The following is a 26,073-nucleotide window of genomic DNA, read 5'->3' on the forward strand; positions in this document are numbered from 1 at the left end:
AGTCAATACCACCATGGAACTCTTTCAATCCCTGGGCCTCCAGATAAACCTCTCAAAATGTCAACTCCAGCCAACCCAGATGCTAGAGTTCATGGGGGCACGATTAGAGATGCATGATGATGCACCAAAGGAGAGGAGAGGAAGGGTGGGTGGTGGAGCACTCACAGGGACAACCATTTCGAAGAACCTCTGTTACTGCAAAGGGTGAGTAACCCTCTCTGCCAGTTAAAAACACATGACAGAATATGGCCTGTGGGGTCACAAACAAAGAGATGGTACTTATTTTTATATAGCTACAGATATGTTGCCAATACTACATCAAATTAATCAGGCGGTGTAACTGGTCAGTTAAGCCACACAGTTTTATTGTTAGGAAATATAAACAAATATGTGTTCTTCTTTGAGTGATGTCCCCGTGGGTGCTCCATTCTAGGTGCTGGGCTTGCCCTGGCACCACAGGACAGAGATTTTTTGCAGTAGTAGTCTGGCTGGACTGTGCATGCACAGAGAGTGTCTCGCGGCCTTCACACTCTTTCGTGCTGCTCAGTCCGGTCTGAGCCAGTTCCTCTTAACCGCCTCAGGCTGCAGACGGAGGAAACTGATCTCCTCGGATCCTTTCTTGTTCGTGAGGAATTCAAGCTTGTTTCTTTTTAAATCCATTTTATAGTTACCTTTTCTCCTTCCGTTCATTTTCTGTTTTTTTTTTAAAAAGAGAACATTTTAAGTTAAAGACTTACAGTTTAAAATAGTTACCATAAGTGCTTACCTTCCTTTACTTATTAAGTTTCCGCTGACTTCCCAGTTTACCCTACTCGTTACTCTTCTCCCGGTTTAAAAAAAAAAGTTAGTTAAAGCTACAACGATGCCTGGCTCACCAGGATTCAAGAAATGTGAGACCTGCCACGAGGCCATGCCTGCCTAGGACGGCCACTCCTCCTGCATTCATTGCTTAGGTGAAGGCCATGTTCCACAAAAATGCCCTCACTGCTCTAAGCTTACAGCTAGAGCTTGGCGTGACAGGAAGATGAGACTCAGGATGATCCTGTTCAACAAGGCTCTTCAGCCTCAAGGATCTGCCTCCCCCCGCGGCCACCACGAAAGTCACAAAAGCAAAGGGCCTCCTTTCCAACTGTCGCCCAACCAAGATAGAGCAAGCCGTCTTCGACCCGCTCTCTGCCTGCTACTTCGCACGGCATATTGAATTTGGCAATAAACCGGGCACTTCAGATCTGTCTGTGGTGCGCATGACTGTAATGGCAACGTCCAGATTAGTAAAATCCACTTCCACAGTGACGACTGCTCGCCAGTCATTGGCACCAACGCCTGTGGCACCAACAAGCTCTACTCGTAGCACGTTGGCACTGACTCCACAGGCGGCACCAGCTCCCGGCGAGCCTCACTCAGCACCAACTCTGGCACTGAGCTGCCCGGAAAACTAGTCCGCCTGTGCAGCACTGATGCTATCAACACCGCAAGTGGCGCCGGCACCAACAACGCCGCCTCCTTAGATAGAGGATCCAGCACCAACATCAGCACTGCGATGGTCGCAGCTTAGGAAGGCTACAACCAAGACACCCCATGAGCAGAGCCCATCTACATGCTCCCCTTCTCCAAGCTTCTCTCCAGAACCCTCGTCGCCACCGCCACTTCAGTCAACTAGGTGACCAGGTTTCATTAAATACAGCTACTAATAGATACCTGCCGAGCCAACCACAGAATTCAGGTACTCTTACCTCTTAAACTCATTGGCCATATGGCTGCAACTACCTTTGTGGTCACACATGCCAGACTGCACTTTTGCACCCTCCAACACTGGCTAGCTACCGTGCACACTCATACCTCCCCCGATGTACACAGACAGGATTGTGACCATACCACCCAACGTCATTACCTCCCTGCATTGGTGGACCAGCATTTGCTGTCAGGAGTGCCCTTCCACCAACTGCTACCATGGTACCAGATTTCGACAGATGCCTCCCTTCTCGGCTGAGGTGCGCATATGAGTGGGGCCTCGGTACAGGGCCGCTGGACACCCCAGGAGACTTTGCTCCATATAAATCTCCTGGAGCTCAGGGCTGTTGCCAATGCTTGCAAGCATTTTCACGACCAAATAAGCAACTCCATGGTAAAGATTCTGACAGACAATATAGCCACAATGTACTATATCAATCGCCAGGGCGGAGCACAATTATGATCTCTATGTGCAGAGGTGGTCCGACTCTGGAACTGGTGCATCACCAACAGCATCACTCTTGTGGCATCATACTTACCTGGCATCAACAACATAACAGCATATTCCCTCAGCAGGAACTTCAAACCAGATCATGAATGGGAGCTTCACCAAGGAATCCTCCACTCCCTCTTGTACCGATGGGGCACGCCTCTGGTCGACCTATTTGCGACCTACAACAACAAGGAGTGTTGCCACTACTGTTCCAGGGCAGGTCTCGGTTGCCACTCCCTCAGGGACGCATTCCTCATCAGCTGGAGCGGTCCCTTAATGTATGCTTTTCCCCCCATACCACTCATCCCAAGAGTGCTTCAGAAAATCAAGACAGACCATGCCACAATAATACTGGTAGTTCTGGCATGGCTGAGGCAGCACTGGTTCCCTCTACTACTACAACTATCCCACTGCCCATCTTACCACCTACCACTATTTCTGAGACTTCTCACCCAGAACCCCGCCACTTTCTCCACCTGCAACTTCACATGCAGCACCTCACAGTGTGGTACCTAGCTGGCTGAGCACTACTGAAGCCGTATGCTCTGAGAATGTTAAAAACGTCCTCATACACAGTAGGCGATACAATACAAGAAATACATACCTGGCGAAATGGACAAGGTTCACCACCTGGTGCTCAAACCACTACACGAATCCATTCACAGCTCCTATCCATACCATTCTGGACTATATAATGGACCTGAAACAGAGCGGGTTAGCCTTAGCATCACTTAAAGCCTTAGCATCTCATGGCAAGAGCGGCTTTCCGACAGCCTATAGAGGGGTTTTCGATATTTGCACATCCCCTAACAAAGAGGTTCATCAAGGGTCTAACAAATTTGAACCCTTCCCTGTGCACACCTCCTCCACTATGGGACTTGGACCTAGTACTACGAACCCTCATGGCCCCACCATTTGAACCATTAGCTACAGTACCTCTTCAGCTTCTAACCCAGAAACTGGTGTTTCTACTCACAATCACCTTTGCGCGCAGAGTCAGTGAGCTATCCGTGCTGATGGCAGTACCTCCGTACACCATCTTCCAGAGGGATTGTGTTGTCCTCAGACATCACCCAGCCTTCATGCCTAAGGTCTGTTCTGATTTCCACGTCAACGAGCCCATCATATTGCCTGCATACTACCCTAAGCCCAATCCTTCTCCTAAGGAAGTGGCTCTCCACACTCTAGACCAGTGGTCTCCAACCTTTTTACACCCAATATCACTTTTTAAATGACAGAGCAAGCCAAAATCTACCACTCCACCCCTTCCTTGAAGCCCCGCCCCTTCCATGAAGCCCCACCCTGCCCTCTCTATTCTCCTCCTCTCCATCACTTGCTATCCCCAACCCTTATACTGCTGCTTTTTCCCCCCAATTCTTCTGTAGGAAGAGGTTTTTCCAACATTTGGCCTGTCTAGACTGGACCAAATGTCAGAAAAAACCCTTCTTTTGGAAGCCCCCTTATTCCTCATGGAAAGAGGAATATAGGGGTTACCAAAAGAGCATGTTTGCTCTTCTGCTAAAAAAGTGGAAGAACAGATGCATCTCTGGATGCGGAAGAGTTTTTCCAGGAATCCTGGAAAAACTCCTGCAGTCTAGCTGTACCCTCACTGGCTTGAGACAGGATGTGTGGGCTCTGGGGTGCGAATGAGGAGTTTGGGTGTGGGAAGGAGTGAGAGGTGCAAGCTCTGGGAGGGAATCTGGATGCAAGAGGAGGTGGAAGAGGGGACGCTGGCTCAGGGAGGGTGCTCCAGGCTGGGGAGTGTTGGGGTCAGGTGGAGGGTTGGGGTACTAAGCAAGCCACAGGCTTGTGGATATGAGGGTGCAGGAGTTTGGGTTGGGGGATGGGAGGGCCTCAGGTCAGGGAGGTTAGGAGTATAATGGGCTCAGGACACAGATTTGCAGTGTGTGGATGGTGTAGGAGTGTGGTGGCAAAAGACTGAGGATGTGGGGGTACAGGAGTTTGGGGATGTGAGAGGCTTAGGACAGGGGGTTCCAGTGTATGATAGGCTCAAATGGGTCGGCGGGGGGGGGGGGGGCGGGAGGGATGCAGGAGTGTTATGATGCTGCGGACAGATGGGGTTTGTTGGCCAGGCTTTATTTTTAAATAAAATATGTCAAACACAAAAAGTTTCAGCATTGTTTTTATTTATGATAACCTGCTTTGATTCAGGGGTCACTGAAAAGTCAGTTGGGGCCACACAAGTGAGATACAAAAGCAAAACAACAACAACAACAACAACTCCTCCAAAGCCTCACTAATGTGGCCCCAACTGTGCTGGTGGGAGCAGGGGACATGGTACTGGGGACGGGTGCTAGTGGGTGCTGGGACAGAGGACAGGGTGTCAGTGGAGGCAGGGGCCAGGATGCCAGTGGGAGCAGAGTGCCAGTGGGAACAGGGGGCAGGGTGTTGGCTGGGGCAGGGAATCCTTGGCACACGCCGGAGCTTCCCTCCCCTGGGGGGGTGGGGAAGGCAAGAGCCTCCTCCTGGGACTCCTCCCCCCCTCCCCTGCAAAGGAGGAAAGCTCCGGCATATGCTTCCCACCGGGACTCCTCCCCCCTTCCCGGTGCGCGCTTCCCCCCAGGACTCCTACCTCCTCCCCCACAGAGGAGGGGATCCCCGGTGTGCACCTCCCTTCCCCTCTCCCCCCCCCCCCCAGGAGGGAAGCCCTAGTGTGCGCTTTCCCCCGGAACTCCTCCCCTCTCCCCCGCAGAGGAGGGGAGCCCCTGCGCACGCTTCCCCCCGGGACTCCTCCCTCCTCCCCGGCGCGCACTTCCCCTCCGGACTTCTACCTCCTCCCCCGCAGAGGAGGTGAGCCCCAGTGCACGCCTCCCCTCCCCTCTCACTCCTCCCCCCGGAAGCCCAAGCACGCGTCTTCCTCCGGAACTCCTACCTCCTCCTGGCATGCCACAGACCTGAGGGAGGGGAGCAGGCAGCGCACTTCCAGAAACTCTGGAAGTGGCGTGCAGCTGCTGGACTTCCTTCCATCCCGCGGGAAGCCGGCACTACATTTTCGGAGGTAGGTAGTGGGGCTTCCTAGGGGTTGGGATAATTGGGGGGGCCCGGATGCCTCACGATCGACTGGTCGAGCCCTCCCGATTGACCAGTTGATCGTGATCGACGGGTTGGTGACCACAGCTCTAGATGTACATAGAGCTCTAGCCTTTTATATAGACCGCACTAAGCCCTTTAGAAAGACAAACAGATTTCTACTCTCCCTGGCAGATTCCTCCAAGGGTGAACCCATTTCTTCTCAAAGAGTAGCTAACTTAATTGTGCCCTGAATAACCCATTGCTACTCTGTTTGGGGAATACCGCTCCTCAAGTGCCCTAAGGTGCACTCCATTAGAGCCATTTCAACCTCCACTGTCTTTCTAAGAGGTGTTCCCTTGCAGACATCTGTAGGTCAGCCATGTGGGCGTCCTATCGCACCTTTGTAGAACATTACGCTGTACACCATAGATGGCTGCCGGATAAATCCGTAACAGCTGCTGTCCTTTCATCTGCCAATTGATAGAGGCTCTGAATCTCACCTACCATCAATATATGGGGGCGTGGGATACTGCTTTGCAGACACCTACAGTGGAGCACCCATGGGGACATCACTAGAAGAAGAAAGCTAAGTTACTTACCTTGGTGGGTGCTCTACTATCCACCCACCTCCCCGCTTCGGAGTCTGTGTACCTTTATTTTCCAGATACTGAGGCGGGTACGAGGATACTGGCTCAGACCAGAACAAGCAGCGCAAAAGGGCGCAAACGCCGCGAGACGCTCCCCACGCATGTGCGGTTCAGCCGAACTACTCCGTCCTGTGAAAAATCTCCGTCCTGCGGCGCCGGGGCAAGCCCAGCACCAACAGTAGAGCACCCACGGGGACACATCTCGAAGAACAACAGTTACTGCAACAAGGTGAGTAACTTCGCTTTCTCTAAAAAGTTAGGGATCTGAACTCAAGTCACTAAGATAAGTGGAAAGAAGCCAGTTGTTTTCAGATTAGGCCCTATAGATTATATCTTGTATTTGATCACCTGCCTCTGTATCGAATCACACTGGATACCAAAGTTTTCAGTCCTTAAGAATAAATGTGTGGCAAGTTACCAGATAAATGATTTTTTTTTTAAATAAAAGGTTTGTCTTGACTTCAGTTTGCACTGATGGATTTTGTCCAGGAGTATGAACATTTTTGTAACAAGCACAAATTGAGTAGGATGGAGATAAAGGATAAGAGAAAGCAAAGGTAAGCCACTGTTTGCAGTGTTTTCGACTCTATTAAAGTCAACTTAATCTAAATAATCCCTCTATGACTCGCTTCTTCCATGCTGCCCGCGAGTGAGTCAATAATCCCATGATGCATAATCACTTGTAACTGAATTATCAAAATGTGCACATCTAAAATGAGCTGCCACGTTATCCCATTGCTTGTATCCTTTGTCGTCCTCCCCCAGGCATCTTTCCTCATGTCTGTCACTAACTCCTCTTATAATCTTTATAGTGCTCCTCTCCAACCCGTGAGATTATGTGCTGAGCCTCTAAGAGGTGCAGGTGAGGGAGGAGGGCTATGATGGCTGTGAAGCCATTTTTGGGCCTTCCTGCTCCAGAGATTGGAGAGGTCCTGGCCTAAATTACACAGCTCTGAGCACGTGTCTAAATTTTGGCAGCCTCCAAGAGCTACCTTGTGTGCCATAGCATCAGTGATCTGGGTTGGCCCAATGTGCACTCTGTTGCCAGAGCTTCCAACAGGGTCCTTTCATGTCACCTGTATAGAGAGAGTCCACACCTGCTGGTATTCAGAACCCTTTTCATTGGTCAGGCCTCTTAACTTGGTATTAAGAATCAATGCAGAGGTGGGGATCTCACTCCATGTACCTCTCTTATGTGCTAGGCACTTTACAGAAACACCGTGGCGTTCTGTTACAACGTGATATACAGCAGCTTTCCTTTAAAAAACTAGACCTTCTGTCAAAAACAGACACCTTAAGGACCTATTTCTGCAGATCCCAGTTACCCAGTGAAAGGTTTGTATCACAATTTAAATGTTGGTACTTAAGCTTTTCTGGCTAAAAATACCACTTTTTGCACATGTTAACTGCTGATGTTATCAACAGGATGGCACTCTTAGAGGTGGGGCATTTCACTAAATTAATTTGGCTGGAAATAGTGTGTGTGCATGTTCCTTAGGCTTAGCTTGAGAGTGCACTGAGGACAGACACCACTTCCTTTTTATGTCTGCTCAGGGAATCTGATCAAACTGATGGCTACAATCATATAATAGTAGTTATGTAAGTATAAAGTACACAGGAGTCATGCCCTTCAGTTTGGATTAATAGCAAACTCAGACTTGGCATGAGCAAAAGACTGGTTTGAAGGAGGGCTTAGCAGGTTCTCGTAACGGAAATGCAGAGGCACTGGGGGCTAAGCACACAGGGAGGAGCACATCTGGGGTTTAGTAGAAGAGGATAAGCAAGTGCAGAAAGCAACAGAATCTTGAATCACGATTAATTTAAAACAAAGCACAAGCCTCAGGAAAAATACCATTTCCAAGAGGGAGCAAGTCCTGTCCCCTCTCACATGTTTTTTTCTAAAATAATTAACGAATTGAGCTGCCAGCAGCCTCCTGCTTCTCCTCTCTTTGTAACCTGATTTTCAGAGGCACATGTTACTAAGAGAAAAACAGCACTCCCTGAAAACAGATTGTTGTTTTGTGCCGCTTTTGTTGTGTGTGGTCTGGGGTTAAGAATGGGGACTATAGAGGAGGAGGGTGGGGAGTGCAGAATAAATCCTAGATCTCTGAATCACTTTAAAACACAGCAGCCAATGTTTTTTTTCAAATAAAAACTTACCCTGACTTTTGGGAACCTGCTCATGGTCCAGGGTGGATCAGTTCCAGCTGGTGATACAAGTCTGGAAGAAGAGGGGCACAAAACAACTGAACTGTTGTTAATTAAATGCTCAGCTGGAGTCTGAAGGGAAGCATCTTTTTAGGAGCACAGCAAGAACCAGCAAAGTCTTTTTCCGGGCAGGGAGAGCTAGTCTGCAGGTTTCTCACAGGTACAGTAAAAGGCACCTCAGGCCATTTCTGCAACAGATTGTGTTTTTTTTACAGTGTGCCACCTCTTACTGGAATAACCCACTCCCAGTGTGCAAAGAAAAAAAAAGTCATCATATTGCTTGGAGGTGCTACTGCACTCAAAGCTAATCATGTTATGAAGAGCAGCTCATCTCCCCCTGAAAAGGGGAGAGTGGACAGGAAATGCAGTAATCCTGAACAAAACTGATTGTTTGGGGGGGTAGAAGGAGGGGGTAAGTGAAATGTGGGGAGTGGAGGTGAAGAAGATGGACTGGAGTAAAAGGAAGGATTTTTGTTTGTCCCAGATTCTGGAATGATAGCTGGAGGTATCTGGGATTTTGCAGGCTTTCTCTAGTCCCTAAAAATCTGATGGGGTGAAAACCAAGGTTAGCTAGAGAGAAAAGGATGGGAAGAATTTGTTAGTTTCAGCCAGCCCCAGCAATGGCTTAAACAAACAAATAAAGTTGCATTGACAATGTAAACATCATGAATATTTACCGCCTTGAATATTTTAAATAGAAAGGCAGGGTAAAAATATTTAAATAAATAAAAAATAAATCATGCAGTGAAATATTCAGCATGTACAGCATCTGCTTTCTTCCATCAATTCCAGCACTTTAAATTGCTCCTCTTTTTGGCATCTCCGGCTGGTTTCGCAAAGCGTGCTGAGAGAGACTAGAAGTTGTTTCTTGTCCAAGTCTTTATGTTCAGACTACAGCTGCTTCCCCCCTTATCTCTGCTCACATTTTCCCATATGGTAACTTTGGAAAATTCCTCTCCAATTTCACTGGAAAGGACAGGAAATTCTCTTTGGGAGACGGTTGCCTATTTCTCTCTCTAGTTTTGTTGCTCACATCTGGAAAGGATCTGATTTGGGAAAGGGAAAATATCTTTCTGAGCTCAGTGTGTGTAACTGACATGGCATGAACTAAGGGGAGCCTATGGGGGCAAGAGAAACGCTTTTCTCCATTCATTTGATCTCTGTCAACAACGGTGAGTTGTTTTAGCACTTTATTTTGTAACAGCTTGATACACTAAGAGCATTGAAGAAGCCTGTCTTTTAGCTACAGCCTTTAAAACAGACATTTTTAATGCAAATAACAAATACACTTGACCTACTGATCCTAAAACCAAATGAAAATCATGTGGATTTTTTTTTAATTGAGACTATCTTGTAAGGCTGAGCATGGAGAACTATAGACATTATGGTAAATATAGATAACATGCTTATGCTGTTTATTCAGATCTTTCTTGCTGTACTGTACTCCTGCAACTTCACTGGCTGCTTGAGACTGCTGAAACATTGCTGTTGGTACTGCAGTGGATGATGGTAGCTGAAATGAAATGGAATAAATTTGGTTCTATATGGGACAGTGCGCAGTGAAATCAGAAGGTGCAGCCACCCCAGAAGAAACCCTGCATTGACTGCCAATACAACTGCAATTTTGTTCTGAGGTACAGGGCCTGATCCAAAGTTTACTGAAGTCTTCATTGACTTCAGTGGACTTTGGATCAGGCCCTTAGTAAACTAATGGGTTTTGAATTATGCTCTTAGTGAATTTAACAAGGTTAATATCTCTATGTTTTCTATGAACTAAGAGAAATTAAAATCCCTGCCCATTTTTACGTCCAGAACTCTGGAAGCAAGCAGATGTTTCTTACACAAAGTGTCACTCTGTGTCACCATAGCAACTGTTACTTCATCGGCATTGCAGCAGAAAAGCATATACTGATGGCAGCAGTGTGAGACATCCTCTTGCATATTAGAAGATGGATACCTGATTTCACACACACACCTCACGTTAGTCAACTGCTGTCTCTGTGAACATGTCAGCAAGCACTCTTTTTTAATCCCAATATAGTAAGTTCAATGATAGCTCTGGTGTAAACTGGTGTAAACTGCATTGACTTCAATGTAGTTACACCAGGGCTGCCTCTGGCTGTGGTTTAAGATATTTTAATGTTGTCTTTTTTGTCATCAACTGGAAGAACAAATCAATATATAATTAAATCAGCAAATGTAGTTTTCTAGCTTTTCAGTACTTTCAGAAGACATCAGTAAATATGAGGTAACAAAGATGGATTGCAGTAAACCAATTAGCTGGGTCAAGTTTTTGAGGTCAGGTCTGGTACTAAATACTCTAGAGTTCTACCTGCCTCACTGGGAGCAGACACAACGCACTGCATTTTTTATCTTATACAAATGGACATCTAGAGTAGCTCTGTTCAAATCCATGAATTTGATTTAGATTTACATGAATATAGCTGGCAACAGAAATCTGGCCTAGTTACTTCTGACGTGCCTAAAGCTTTCTAAAAAGAGACATTCACAGGAATTATTCTAACCTGCAGCCAGAAAAATAGAAGTTGAATAATAGCCAAGGCTCTAAGGTTCAGATTAATGTTGCTGTCCAAAATCAATAGAAAATCCAAGCCATATCTTACTTCAGTAGCTCAGATTTTGTTACTGTTCAATGCATATAAACAGATCCAGTGTAGGGTCATCCTGACAGCATGAGTCACTGTTTTCCAGCACACCTTGTTTACATTAACCAGGGTACTGTGCAGGGATGAGAATTTCCATATGCAAAACTTTGTGGAACATTATGATCAACAGTTACATAAAAATAACATTGCATAATCTCATATATAAATCTCCCCAAGGACCTGGTGGTGTTTCTCAGTCAAAGAAAGGGACTAACTTACTTCAGTAGCCAGACCTAGTTCAGCTGATTCTGCTATGCCTGCAGCTACTAGGGCATGGGGTATCCACTCTTGGGTTAAGTTGGGACAATGCAGAGTTTCATACTGGTCTGCATGGTACTGCCCAGTCACATGGTCTTGACTCTCTTTGTTTCCAGCTTCTAAATTGCTTAAAATAATCTGAAAGTACATATATAGAGAGTAAAGATGGGCCAGGGGGTAGGGTGTTATCCTGTGGCTGGGGAGCACAAGGCTCAAGTCCAGCTTTGCCACAAACGCCTCTGTAACCTTATGCAAGTCTCTCTGGGCTTCTCTACAATATGCGGAAGATTGATGCTTCTAGTGAAGACCCACTAATTCAAACTGAGAGGGCAGCCCCACTGATGCCAGTAGTCCTGCTCCTCATGAAGAGTAAAGGAAGTTGTCAGGAGCGTTTGCTTCCATCGACCTCCCGCTGTGTGGACAGCATGGAAACACAATTTAAGATAAGTTGACTCCAGCTACGTAATTAATGTAGCTGGGGTTATGTATCTTAAGTCGACTTTCCCCTTTATTATAGACAGGCTTTTGTGTTTTAATTCCCACTCTGATGCTAATACCAGTGCCCTAGTTAATTGGGGCACAGTAAAGATAAATGCAATTAAGACCATAAGGTACTCTGATGCTCTTGTTATATGGGTCATATAGAGATACCAAGAAAACAATAGGGTTTAAATTAGCTGGTACCACTCAAGAAAGAGATCTTGGAGTCATTGTGAATAGTTCTCTGAAAACCTTCACTCAATGTGCAGCAACAATCAAAAAAGCAAAGAGAATGTTGGGAAGCATTAAGAAAGGGATAGCGAATAAGACAGAAAAAGCATACTGCCGCTATATAAATCCATGGCATGCCCACATCTGGAGCACGTGGCATTGGCCAATGTTGGAAAACAGGACACCAGGCTAGATGGACCTTTGGTCTGACCCAGTTTGGCCGTTCGTATGTTCCATAGCTGGACAGATGAAATATTTTCCTAATGTTCCACATGAGCAACTACTACAGTCAGGAATTCTATGTGATCACAAATAGGAGGGGACAGTGGGTCAGTATCTGTGAAGAGTTTTCTGTTGAATCACAAGTGCCACTGCTCTGTAGGTGAGATTGCTATGTTATGTGTAAATATGAAGTTCAGCAGGTGGTGTTCAAGAATATATTTTGTAGGCCCAATATAATGCCTTGTTGTGGACTGCACATAGCTTCCTCTTTAGATGGCATTCTTAATAGCCCATTCTGCACCCCTGGTTCTTTAGCCTCTTTTATGCACTTGCTGAAGAATTCTTACTTTACCCAGGTACATCAGTGTGTTTTAATAGGCAAGTCTAATAGACTCTGTGACAAACCATTATTAGAAATACATTAAATGTGAATTGTCGTAGTGCCACCTGGCCAAAATACAGACAGGTGGAGGGTTTGCGCAGCTGGGCTGGCGAACTGAAATATGTTGCAGTCCTGCCAAATTTCCCTGTTTCAACTGGGCCTGGAGTCAGTCTGGTGGTGATGTGAGAAACTCCAGCCCTTTATGAATTTTAGCTTTACCAGGTGAGGGGAAACCCCCTCTGATTGGCTGCTTTCCTGGTTTCTGGAGAAGGACAGCAAATCAGGGCTGCTGCAAGAAGCAGGATGAGCTCTCGCTACCTCTCTTCCTTGCTGTCTAACACCTTTCTGAATTTGGGGGTGGAAAGAAGGAAGTAGCAAGTGTTTGGGGCAGTTCTGGTCCCTTTTTCCCTTCCTGTGAGCAAAGGGACTGGTCTTTTCCTTCTGTCCCAGACTGGGAAGGGATAATGTGAAGTGAAAAACTCCTAGAAGTACTCTCAGCCCCAGCCTAGAAAGGGAGAAAGGGAATCCTGCTTCAGACCCTTGCCAGGCCTGAGTGAAGGAGGTGGAAGAGCCCAAGAGCTGGAGAAGAAGCAGAAGAGGCTGGAGAATTAGTGGGCAGAATTAGTTGCTGGGGGACAAGCAGATGTTGGGGTGAAAGCTCCTGATATGGGAGCCAAAATCACCTTAACCAATTTAGGAGTGAAAAGGAGAAAAGCACAATATAAACTTTATTTCAAAAAAATCTAATGATTTTTTGCCAATCGCTTCATTGTTGGGAGGCTGACTCAGGGTTTGTGACTCTGTGAGGTTGACAACACTGACGCTGAGAAGTTAGTTTGGTTACCCGCATGGCAATTAGATCCATACAGCTATTTGGTGTCATTTTTAACTGTTTAACTTGCCTGCTACGTGGCAGTCAACCCCACATTGGGTTTTTTATCTTCCACTTAGTTTGCATTAAGCTTTAAAACAAAATATTACTTAGCCTGCAGAAATACTAACCCCCATCTTACCATGATGTTTGTTTGGTTTCAGTGGACATGCTTCCAAGCAGCAGATCCCTGCTGGTGCTGTGGCTTTTAGTATTTAGCTACAACATGATCCATGGTCACGATGATGAAGACAATGACTTTCTGGAAAATTCATCCAAGTTACAGACTCCAGACCCTGATTTCCTGGCTCCAGACTGCCCTAGAGACTGCACCTGCACCCAGGAAGGAGTTGTGGATTGTGGAGGGATTGATCTGAAAGAATTTCCCATAGATTTACCGGAGTCAACAAACCACCTTTCCTTGCAGGTACAATAAAACACAACAGGATTGTTCACCAAAACAGCAGGCACAATTCAATGTTGTCTCATGTCTCCTATGAATGGTGTGAGCCTGTCCATCTGACTCAGAACTGGGACGTTCTGGGACTGGCCAAGAGTAGAGAAGAGGTGTGGGAGGGCACCCCTACTCAGCTATTTCTCACTGCCATAAGGACCACGAGGGCTAAGACAGTGGGGAGCACAAGTTAGAGCAGCCCTGATGATTGTGTTGGGGCCACACTGTGCTCTGGCAGTCCACTGCCTAGTCCCCAAAAGATTCCCTACCCCCTAGCTCCAAAAACTTTGCATCTCTGGCTCTTTGATTCTCCCTTGGTCTCCTTTCCTTTTCTTCTTTCACCCTCTAGCTCTGAGGTAAGATATTTGGTCAGCAGCAAATATTAATTGCATTGAATGTATATTTGCTTCTTTTGTTTTTTTTTTCATTCCAGACTAATATGGGAGAACTTTGTCTGGTATTAGTCATTCCCCAGAGACCTGGTTGTGTATGGAAAGCAAATGATGAGAGAGGAGACTTTTTGTGGCTCAGAGGAAAATGTTTCCCCAAATAAGCATCTTCAGTGTATAACAATTCTTAATTCTGCTCTCCTTTTGGAAAATGTGGGCTTAATTCTTCCCTGGTATAACTCAGCAGCTGCTAAGAAGTTCACTGGTATCAATTATTAATTGAAATATCATACATAGGATCCCTACCCCCAGCACCATGCATCCCTTGTGGACAGGAGCTGCTGCCACCCAGGGGGCTCCCTGGGAATGGGGTGGAAGTGAACTGGCTGCTGTCCCACCTCTGGGGACTATTGAATAGTCATGTAACTGCATTAAATTTTAGTGGTTACACAAATATTCAATTACATGCTAACACTCTTAGTTTGCCTCTCTGGCTGAAAGAATTATAGGAATTACTAGAACCTGTTCTTCATGAAGTACAGGATCTAGATATTTCTGGGGGGTGGAGGAGAGAGTCCCAACCTGCAGAACTTGGCTATGCAGGTTTCTAAACTCTGCTAATTTGGGTTTGTCAGATTTGGGAACTGCGTTTGGCCTTTTATTGTCTATTTTGACAATCAGATCCAGATCCAAACTTTCCAAAAATTCAGTTCTAGGATCCTTCTCTGATGCTGATGGTTCCTATACTCCTTTCCTTAGAATAACCAGATAGAAGAAATCTTTCCAGAAGAGCTTGCTCGTCTCTACAGACTAGAAACACTCAATTTACAGAACAACAGGCTTACTTCGAAAGGTAAGTTGGAGAAGACAAGCATCAGAGTATAAAGAGCCACTGATGAGCACTACAACATGAGTTTATGCAACAAACCAGTCAGTGGTCACAGATGGAAGGCATGAGGAATGTTGTGTGTGCTCAAATGTGCATATGTTATTGGAATGGTTGGCTAACCAGCGTCATTCCTTTGGCCAGGTTACAAAACGTGGAGGCACTTCATCATCTAAAAAAATACTGCTCAGTGCATAAAAATGCAGTCCTCCGTGTACCAAAGGGAGAGACATGGCAGCAGTGTTGTGTACTGTGGCATAGCACATACATGTCCAGGAAATGCCCGCCAGGGGCTCTAGAACACATGAGTGCAATCCAAATTGGATCTATAAATGCCTGCGTGCTGAATAAATGTCTGCACGCTGAATAAATCCCTATGACAGAGCCTGCTTCTTAATTCACTCCTTCAGTTTAATTCAATTAATTTGATGTCTGAATTACACAAAACCTTTGGAACCAAACCATATGCATTAAAAATAACACAACTCCCATCCTTTCTGTCAACCCACTTTGATTGCTTCAGGCAAGTTTTGCTGGGTAAGTCAAGCACTCACTAGAGACTATTCCCATTTAGTTACCAAGGATAAGGACATATTTTGAGAGGGGAAGAAAAGAGAGGCTGGGAAGAGCAACATGATCATCAAGGAGGGGAAGGTGTGTGATAAAGAAATGGTACTGCTGTTACACTCAGGTGTGACCCTCTCTGTGACGTGTGCCCTACAACTCCCATGGATAATAGGAGCAGCCTCCTATTTCAGAGGGCTTCATTGGAAGCACAGAGTCATTGTACATCAATAATGCACAGCAAAAAGAAAATTTTATTTAATACACTCAGGACCTGGTCTGATTCCCTGTTCAGTTACTAATGAAATTTCTTCCATTAATTGCAGTGGATACATCCTTGAGCCCAAGTTTCAAATATGCCTTGATTTATACTATATCCTTATGGAGAAGAATTTTTTACACGTTCATAAAAATAAATTAACCCCCCCCAAAAATCCCAACCCTCTAAAGATTTAGCAGTGTGGGGGAGAGAAGAAAATCCACATTTGGTTTCAATCCATTCTTCCCAGGCAGCATGGATCCTCTTGCAGTTAGTAATATATGTCCCATAGCAAGTGACCTTAACTCTGGTACACTGTTTTATGTGTTCTGATCATCACACTCATTACTACAGGTCAGACATGTACTTTGTTCAGCTAACGCTTTTTATGAATTTGAAACAACCGAAAGCATGAGTCACGTTGTTTCTGAAAAATATTTAAAACTTGTATTATAGATATCCCTTGGGAGACAAAAAAGCCCCTCTAGCATTCTCATTCACAAAGGGTGCTGACTGTAAATCATTCCTGTCATTTGAAGGGCTTCCAGAGGAGGCATTTGAACAGCTGGAGAATCTGAATTACCTGTATCTTGCAAACAATAAGGTAAGAGGGGACAGTGTTTTTTGGGGATGCGTTCAGGAGTTATTCATTAAGTTAAACAATTTAAAAATATGTTTGTTCTCCATGCCCGTAATGTTGTGCTGAGGTGTGCTATTCCAATCTGGGCTCACCAGAGGCAAGCTGCAATTAAAACTTCCATCACACTGCCAAAGGGTATGTCTACACTACCCCGCTAGTTCGAACTAGCGGGGTAATGTATGCATACCGAACTTGCTAATGAAGCCCGGGATTTGAATTTCCCAGGCTTCATTAGCATAAAGCCGGCGCTGCCATTTTTAAAAGCCGGCTAGTGCGAACCCCGTGCCGCGCGGCTACACGCGGCACGGGCTAGATAGTTCGAACTACGTAGCCATTCCGAACTTTGTGGAACGAGGAGTACAGATAGTTCGGAATGGCTACGAAGTTCGAACTATCTAGCCCGTGTCGCGTGTAGCCGCGCGGCACGGGGTTCGCACTAGCCGGCTTTTAAAAATGGCGGCGCCGGCTTTATGCTAATGAAGCCCGGGAAATTCAAATCCCGGGCTTCATTAGCAAGTTCGGTATGCATACATTACCCCGCTAGTTCGAACTAGCGGGGTAGTGTAGACATACCCAAACTGTTAGCACAAAAGGATTATTTATGGAGTTGATCTTAAGATGCTGTTTGAAGATATTCATTTTAAGAGTGTAACAACAGATAAGAGAGGTAGAAATTAATAATTCAAAATAGAGCTGTCACCTGTGCACAGAGTTTAGCACCATCCGGTGCACTATGGCCTCCGTGCAGAGGACTTAAGTTTATTACCCCATGTGTAAACAAGCCAGGGTACATCTATACTAGCCCCCTAGTTCGAACTAGGGAGGCTAATGACGGTGACCGAAATTGCAAATGAAGCGCGGGATTTAAATATCCTGTGCTTCATTAGCATGTTCTCAAGCAGTCGCCATTTTGGAAACTGACTAGCTCGGAATAACTGCCCGCGTCTACACGCGGCAGAGAAGCGTGATTCCGACATAAACCCCTTATTTCGAATTAACAGTTAAACCTCAAAGAGTTTTCATGCACAAGCTCCTCTGACCATGTGGTGTCTGACCACATAAACAGAACCTGCACTCATGGGCAAAAAGACGCTCACTCACTTCAAGATGATGTTACAGTAATGACAAGTGCAAAGTATTACACCTCATTTAGAAGAGAAAATCAAATGCGCAAATATAAAATGGGGAATAACTGGCTATGCAGTAGCTGTATATGGGTATGTCTACACTACCACCCTAGTTCGAACTAGGATGGTTAATGTAGGCAACCGAAGTTGCAAATGAAGCCCGGGATTTGAATTTCCCGGGCTTCATTTGCATATTGCCGGGCGCCGCCATTTTTAAAAGGCCGCTAGTTCGGACTCCATGCCCGCGGCTACACGCGGCATGGACTAGGTAGTTCGGATTAGGCTTCCTATTCCGAACTACCGGTACACCTCGTTCCACGCTGACCTGTATCACGAGGTGTACCGGTAGTTCAGAATAGGAAGCCTAATCCAAACTACCTAGTCCGTGCCGCGTGTAGCCGTGGGCATGGAGTCCGAACTAGTGGACATTTAAAAATGGCGGCGCCCGGCAATATGCAAATGAAGCCCGGGAAATTCAAATTCCGGGCTTCATTTGCAACTTCGGTTGCCTACATTAACCACCCTAGTTCAAACTAGGGTGGTAGTGTAGACATACCCTATGATACTGATGTAAGACTGATGTAAGACACATTCTACTTTGCACTGATGAGGTCTCAGCAGGAGTACTGTGTGCACTCTTGGATGGCAGCTTAAAAAAAAGGTGTGGATAAACTGGAGAGTGTCCAGAGGAGAGCAACAAAAATGATAAAAGATTTGGAAAACCCAACCTATGAGCAAAGGTTAAAAAAACTAGAACTGTTCAGTCTTGGGAAAAGGAGACTAAGGGAGAGGCCCTGAAAAAAAGCCTTCAAATATATTAATTGACGAAGGTCCCCTTTGTAACAGCCCTTCATTTCCTTGTCCACTAAATGTGGGACAAGCAATAATGGGCTTAATCTGCTGTGCAGGAAATTTAAGTTCAATATTAGAAAAAAACTTTCTAACTATAGGGATAGTTCTGTATGGAATATACTTCAAAGGGCAGGTGTGGAATCCCCATTATTGGAGATTTTAAAGAACAGGTTAGATAAGCACCATTCAGTTATAGTCCAGCTATCCTTGACTCTGCCATGGTGCATGGGGTTGAACTAAATGACCTCTTGAAGTCCCTTCCAATATGCTTTCAGTGATCAGGACCTAGTTGATGGACTTTTTCACCTGCACTCAGTGCACGAAAATTATGAGTGCTGGTATACAAAGCTACACACACATTAGAAAAGGTCCGGTTAAGCCTCATTGAAAAAACAGGTCCTAACACTTTGGGGTCTGGGTCTCTTAATGAACAGTCAAGAACTGAAAATGCCACAACATTCTCCATGGATCCCATTTCCATCCTGTCTAAAGGCGCTATACATGCACAGCACGGACAAGTCCCCACCAGATGTGGGCTCTAGGGATTAGGAGAACTGTGGAATGAGTGGAAGTGGATGTGAGAGAGTATCTAGTGTGACTGAGGTTTTAGGATATGATGGAAGTGTAACCTCCTCCCCCACCATTTTATGTGCTATGTTGCCCCACTCTAGTGTTTGAGACTAAGTGCCTACTGTTGCTACAGCTAATCAAGTTACTTCTTCAGCTCAAATGGTTGGAGCGCACAGTTCCAGTGGTTAAGGTCCTCAGTTTCATGCTGATGACCCATAGGGGTCATGACAGATATCCCAGGCCTTGATGAAAAAGTTATATTGTCTCAACAGGGACAGAAATACCCTCTTTGATTCCCTTTATTCCTGCTTGGTTTTGCAGTGAAATCATTTTTAATGAACTCCCGCTATTGCTTGTTACGGAAGGAAATATGATGTCCCATAAAAAAGAATTGCTTAAAGTACCAGATACAGGTCAGCGGGGAAAGGGCAAAGCTCAACTGTGCAAGCAGGGAGCCCCTTCCAGAGACAGAAAAATTCAATTCTGTGTGTACTTAACCACACTTTTAAAAAAAATGTTTGTGCTCCTTTGACCTTTACGTTCTACCCAAGTGGCCAGATTCTGATCTAAGTCCTGCCAGGACAAATCCATAATAACTTTGTGGATTTCCCCTGGCGTGACTGAGCTCAGAATTTGCTCCTTAGTACAGCTACATCTTTTTAAAACCACATTTCCATGTAATGGGCTTGGCAGAAAGTAGGTTCATAAAAGAGAAGAACAAGCCAGGCTGTGACTAATATTCCAGAACTTTGCAGTCCAGCTTTTCCCTGTGTGACAAAACAAAGTGTTTAGCTCTTCCTGACGTGGCTGCAGAAAGACAAGCATCCAAGATAAAAATGCACACATCAGCAAATTGTCAGAAGTCCTTACAGTGAGAAGTTGTGGGCACACAAAAATAATGTGTCTTGAGAAATCATGAACCAAGACAAACCAGATTGGCTTGCATCCATGCTACATGGGAAGGTCTAAAGCTCTGGCAACCCTGGTGTTTGGAGGAGAACAGGGGTTTGCTGGTAGTTTGCTTCTTTCATTTTATGGAAGGAAGCTTGTCTTGATATTGTTTTAAGTTAGTGGCAGTTTTGATTACTTCAGACTGGTAAATTGGCCGGATGGCATTTTTGATGATCATAACTAGGCTAACACATAACCCTGCAGTATTTATAGTGAATGATACACCTACAAGTAAATAACTTACCATTTCTTATTTATATTCCCTAAGAACCCCCACAATAAGCTTTGATCACCTAGCCTATGGAGACCCACAGCATGTGTGATTTTTAACAAAAACCTCACCTGCTGAAATGTAGGGCAGGACACTGAGCTACCTTATTGATTACTTGGATCATTATCAGCCCTTTGCGTGAGGGAGGGTTTAGATTTCTCAATATTCCCATAGTGATATGGGATTCCCTGGAACCAAGGCTTTTTCATTTTTGTTAGGGTCTGTAACAGGCAAGTAGAAAATTGGATCTAAAACTTAAAGGTAACTTTTATGGCAGCACTTTAATTGGTTAATCTACCAATTAGCAACAGAGGGAAGTAATGGGATATGAGTGATGGCAGCAATAAGGCTGCAAAGAAAATCTGATTGGCTGAAGTCACTAAATTGCTATTAGAGACAATTATGATGGGAGAGTTCTAAAACTACTTGAATTCTTTTAACAACTATAAAAAACCTAGCATAAATTCTCCAAAGAGCCAACCAATGATAACCACCATTCAATACTGTAGAGATTACCCTAGCATAGTACATTCAGCACTCCATCTATCTTGTGTGCTGCATTAGAAGCAGCAAAGGTTTGGGAAATTGATCATTCTCTGCAGGAGCAGATACTGCAAATAGCTCTCAAGACAAACGTGCTATTGTTGGACAATTGAGGCCCCCGGAGTGAGTGTGGTGGTTTTTTCCCCCCTAGTTGCCAATACCTGGAACACAAAACACATACTTGGATTAAACATTTGTCAGGCCTCTATGGCAGGTAAGAGAAAAGACGGCAATACCCCCTCAGCTGGCCACATTTCCATTTCTAGTAAGGGAATGAGATTTCCCTTCAGAGATGTGTTTCAACAGGCTTCTAACCATCTGAGGTGGATGCCTAACATCAGAGCCACTTGTTTGTAGGCTTTTGAGAGCAGCCATGTTTTTCTCATGTCTGCCTCATACCAAGAGGATGGAAGGGAGAGCGAAGGGTGATAAGAAGGTAAATGTGATATCAACCTTACTGTGCAATGCAGTACCTGGACACATGCACAAAGAGCCTGGTGCTATTCCACTATCTGCTGATTCTTGCTGACCCACACACAAAACAGTTCATCCAGTTATAAAAGCCAGTTAGTGAAAATTCTAATAGTGGGACAATACGTATTGTACTCTTTCCTTCTGCCCCTCCTGCCTATCTGTGAAACAGATTGAGAGGGCTTCTTGCTTTTCTCTCTAAATCTGAGCATGTCCCCTTCACTTTGAAATCTGACTGGCTGGCAGCATCCATCCAGTGCCAGACAGTTGATACAAGCTAGTTCTGGAAAAGGAAGAAATGTTAAGACAAGGCTCTGAGCAGCTGGAACCCCTTTTTTTTTTCTTTGAGAGAGAGAGAGGGAGGGAGGGAAGAAACACCTTCTCTCTATTTCCTTTCATGTTCTATTCAGTGGTCCTCTTGTTTCCCTGAGTGCCTCACACGGCTGTCCATGGCTTCTGTGCGTATACCGACTTTGACCCAAGTGCAATGTATGCAGACAGGAAACCTGCATAGGAGTGATTACTTGCATGTATGAATTATTTCCTGTGCCTGATTTCTGTCTTATGACACATTTCCAGAACTGCTAGACCAGGCTTATTAGCATTAACCCACTCCCACGAGATTATAAGTGAGTACATTGAAAGCTAAAGGTGAGGTGGTGTCAGTGCTGGTAACTGGTGTAAAGTGCCTTTAATTTCTACCCATTATTTCTGATGCTGAGAGAGCTTCACGGGACTTGCTGAGTAGGGGAAAGGGCTCTTTTTGCTTAATTTGTGTCCATGAGGCATTTTTAGGCAGCCTAAGGAGGAAATTACTGTCAAGAAAGAGGCAAATCAATGATACAAACTTATTTTTCAGTTTAAAAATAAAAGTCTAGGGAACTACAAGGTGATAGAATATTACTCTGCCAAGTGTGGAAAGAGAACCTGGAGTACTCTTCAACCATTCATTAATTTAAGAAGTTAGGCCAAGCAATTCCCCATTAAAATCACTGTTTTCCCCTAACTCCCTCATGAACTATTTAATAATAATTTGAGTTATAACTTAAAAAAGAATGACTGACATTCCTTCATGTGGAGTCTCATTGGCTGTGTCCAGACTCAGGGGTTTTTTCGGGAAAAGTAGCCTTTTTCCGAAAAAACTTCCCCTGCGTCCAGACTCAAGCCACGTTCTTTCGAAATTAAATCGAAAGAACACGGCTTTTCTTTTGATGGCTGTAAACCTCATTTCACGAGGAAGAATGCCTTCTTTCGAAAGTTCCTCTTTCGAAAGAAGGCGTTCTTCAATGTAAATAGGGCTTCTTCGAAAGAGAGCATCCAGACTCACTGGATGATTTCTTTCGAAAAAGCAAGCCGCTTTTTCGAAAGTTCAACGTGCAGTCTAGACGCTCTCTTTCGAAAGAGGCTCTTTCGAAAGTATCTTTCGAAAGAGCCTCTTTCGAAAGAGCCTTGCAGTCTAGACATAGCCATTGTGTCTTGCCTGCTCTATGGGCCTGGCTTTATACATCTGTGTAAATCAGGAGTAGGACCACTGTAGTTACACTGGTGTGCAGTCTGTGTGAGAGGAAGATTTATAGATTCAAAGTATTTAAGACCAGCAGAGAGCGAATAGTCAGGTAGTCTGACCTGCTGTATAATGCAGGTCATAGAATTTCACCAAGTGACATCTGTATCTAGTCCACACTTTCTGGCTGTATGCGCCAGAACAGATCTTTTTAGAAAGACCTCCAGTCTTGATTAAAGACTTCAGGCAACAGAGAATCTATCACACTCCTAGGTTAATAACCTCAACTTCAATTTGCACCTAATTTGAGTTTGTCTAACTTTCAGCTTCCACCCACTGTATCCTGTTATACCTTTGCCAGCTAGATTAAAGAGCCCACTACTATCAGAAGTCTTTTCATTATACAGAAGACCTGTCCCAGCCATAGGATGGTTCCGGGTGGTTGTTCTTATCCCCACACTTTGGGAGACCTTGCACTTTAGGGGGGCATGGGACCTGGATGGCACGGGAGCTAGCAGCAGTGCTACTGGCTCTTCTCTACTCTGTGTCAGAGGGATGCTGGACCTGGGCGGTGCATAGGCCAGCAGTGGTGTTACCAGGTACCAGTTTTGCTCAAGAGAGGAGGGAGCAGTAACCTGGGGTAATAGCTAGGGGCAAAATAGAGGCGGAGGCTTCGAGAAAGGGATGGGGTGCAGTGGAAGGACCTGGGGCAGAGGCGAAGTCATCCTGGGCCCCGCACTCTCCTAGGGATGGGTGCTGCCATAGAGGTACTTGCAGAGAGTGATTAAGTCACCTCTTAGCTTTCTCTTGGATAAATTCAAATAGATTGAGCTTCTTTGGTCTTTCCTTGTAACGCAGGTTATCTAGACCTCAAATCATTCAAATCAGCTCTTTCCTGGACCCTTTCCAATTTGTCAACATCCTTTTTAAAAATGAACTGGTGCAGTATTCCAATAATTATCTCACTAATGATGCATACAGTACTGAAAACATTGTCCTATTTTTATTAAATATTCCCCTGTTTATACGCCCAAAGATTACATTTGTTCTTTTAGCCACATCACTGCTCCTCATGCTCATGTCTTGAGTCATTCTGTTATCTTGAATCCTAATGTTTTTTTTTAGTTGCTGCTTTTCAAAATACAGACCTCCATCCTTAAAAGTGTGACCTGTATTCTTGGTTCCTAGATGTAGGACCTTGATTTCAGCTATTATTCAGTCAAATCATCTTACTACATGATCTAGATGGCTCAGTAGAAGTAGGGATGCAATAGTGTAGTTAATTAACCGATAAGCAAAAGCTTATAGGTTAATGCTATAAACTACGTGCATTTCCCCCCACCATCTCTTGCCAGTAAATTTTTTAGCAGGCTGGCCAGCGGCCTATCTCAGTCCCAGCTTGCACTGAGTTCTGGACCTACCCCCACTGTGGCTCTGCATTTAAAGTGTATTAGAAGCCAGGTGGGCAGGCAACCCGGCTCAGTTCCAGCTCACGCCAGGTCCGGGAGCTCAGACCCCTCCCCTCAGGACAGGTGCTGCCCCGGGGACTATAAATTAGTCGACTAACCAATAAGAATTCATGAGGTTAATTGACTACTCAACCAATATTTAACATCCCTAAGTAGAACTGACCTGTCCTAATCTTTTACTATTCCACCAATTTTTGTTATCTGCCAACTTTACCAGCAACGATTTTTTTCCAGATAATTGATAAAGATATTGAATAGCACTGGGCCAAGAAGAGAAGCAAGCTCTGGTCTGTCTTATTTAGATTATAAACTCTTTGGGACAAGAACACTGTGTTTTGTTTCCAATACACTCTGGCTACGTCTACACTGGCCCCTCTTCCGGAAGGGGCATGTAAATTTCACTAGTCGTCGTAGGGAAATCCGCGGGGGATTTAAATATCCCCCGCGGCATTTAAATAAAAATGTCCGCCGCTTTTTTCCGGCTTTTAAAAAAGCCGGAAAAGAGCGTCTAGACTGGCCCCGATCCTCCGGAAAAAGTGCCCTTTTCCGGAGGCTCTTATTCTTACTTCAAAGTAGGAATAAGATCCTCCGGAAAAGGGCACTTTTTCCGGAGGATCGGGGCCAGTCTAGACGCTCTTTTCCGGCTTTTTTAAAAGCCGGAAAAAAGCGGCGGACATTTTTATTTAAATGCCGCGGGGGATATTTAAATCCCCCGCGGATTTCCCTACGACGACTAGTGAAATTTACATGCCCCTTCCGGAAGAGAGGCCAGTGTAGACGTAGCCTCTGTGTTTAACAAATAAGATGTAACTGTTAATACACATCAGGTATTTACTTTTGTGATGATATTCTATTCTGCTATATTGTTTTAACACCCCTCCCCTCCCAGTAACCAGCATCCTGTTAGATCATCAAACATGCATCAGACTTGGGAAGTAAAGTGTGGAGCAGCTACCACATGAGTTACTGTCACATGAGACTCTAGCAAAGAGGGCAATATACTGCCTATTTTTATTTTGGCTTATTATATGCACATTGGGAAAAATAACCCCAACTATACGTACAGTATGATGGGGTCTAATTTGGCTATGACAAATCAAGAAAGAGATCTTGGAGTTATCGTGGATAGTTCTCTGAAAACTTCCACACAGTGTGCAGCGGTGGTCAAAAAGGCAAATAGAATACTAGGAAATATTAAGAAAGAGATAGAAAATAAGACACAGACTATCTTACTGCCGCTGTATAAAACTATGGTATGCCCACATCTTGAATACTGTGTACAGATGTGGTCTTCTCACCTCGAAAAAGATATTTTGGCCTTGGAAAGGGTTCAGAAAAGGGCAACTAAAATGATTAGGGGTTTGGAACGGGTCCCATATGAAGAGAGGTAAAAGCAACTGGGACTTTTCAGTTTAGAAAAGAGGAGACTGAGGGGGGATATGATAGAGCAGCGTTTCCCAAACTATGGGCCGCAGCCGGGTACCGGGACGCGGGGAAAAAAATACCGGGCCTCAGCATGCCTGGTGGCTGCCAGCAGGGCCGGCCTTAGGCCGATTCGGGCCCCACACCCCTGAACCCAGAAATGCCGGCGAGTTACAGAGCTGGGTGCCCTGCTCCACCGATATGTGGAGTTGGGTCTTTCCCCCGGCTCTGCCTGGAGCGGCCCCCCCGCTCCTCCCCACCACATGTCCTCCCACCCCGCCCCCAGAGCGTCCCCGCCGTGCGTGGCTTCTCCTCACCTCCTGCTGCTGCCCATGTGCGGCGTTGCACGTGGGCGGGGAGGACGCCCGGGTGTGACGTGACGTCATGGCCCAGGATTTTAAAAGTCTTCTGAGGCACATGGCGGGGCCACGCTGGCTCCAGTGGCCTCTGGTCCCACAATGTGGAAGGCAGAAGGTAGG

At 45.3% G+C, this 26,073-nt stretch overlaps 1 protein-coding gene and 1 long non-coding RNA gene across 3 annotated transcripts in view; one reads left to right on the forward strand and one right to left on the reverse strand.

Annotated features, from left to right (window-relative positions):
* Nucleotides 1-2,217: 2,217 nt before the first annotated feature.
* On the reverse strand, nt 2,218-8,184 carry LOC142830543 (uncharacterized). The gene is made up of 3 exons (XR_012905854.1): nt 8,065-8,184; nt 2,829-2,924; nt 2,218-2,403 (listed from the first exon to the last, which is right to left on the reverse strand). It is a non-coding gene; the product is annotated as an uncharacterized LOC142830543 (long non-coding RNA).
* PODN (podocan) overlaps nt 8,125-26,073 on the forward strand; it is a 47,126-nt gene continuing 29,177 nt past the window's right edge. Inside the window, exons 1-4 of one of the 2 annotated variants that reach the window (XM_025186297.2) lie at nt 8,125-8,272; nt 13,387-13,649; nt 14,825-14,918; nt 16,314-16,378. In XM_025186297.2, the coding sequence (XP_025042082.1) occupies nt 8,170-8,272; nt 13,387-13,649; nt 14,825-14,918; nt 16,314-16,378 (525 nt within the window). In that variant the 5' untranslated portion in view covers nt 8,125-8,169. Of the gene's footprint in view, nt 8,273-8,968; nt 9,285-13,386; nt 13,650-14,824; nt 14,919-16,313; nt 16,379-26,073 lie in introns of those variants that run through there. The other variant, XM_075935989.1, reaches the window with a different exon arrangement.

Source organism: Pelodiscus sinensis, chromosome 9, assembly GCF_049634645.1.
Source record: "Pelodiscus sinensis isolate JC-2024 chromosome 9, ASM4963464v1, whole genome shotgun sequence".
NCBI classification, from domain to species: Eukaryota; Metazoa; Chordata; order Testudines; family Trionychidae; genus Pelodiscus; species Pelodiscus sinensis.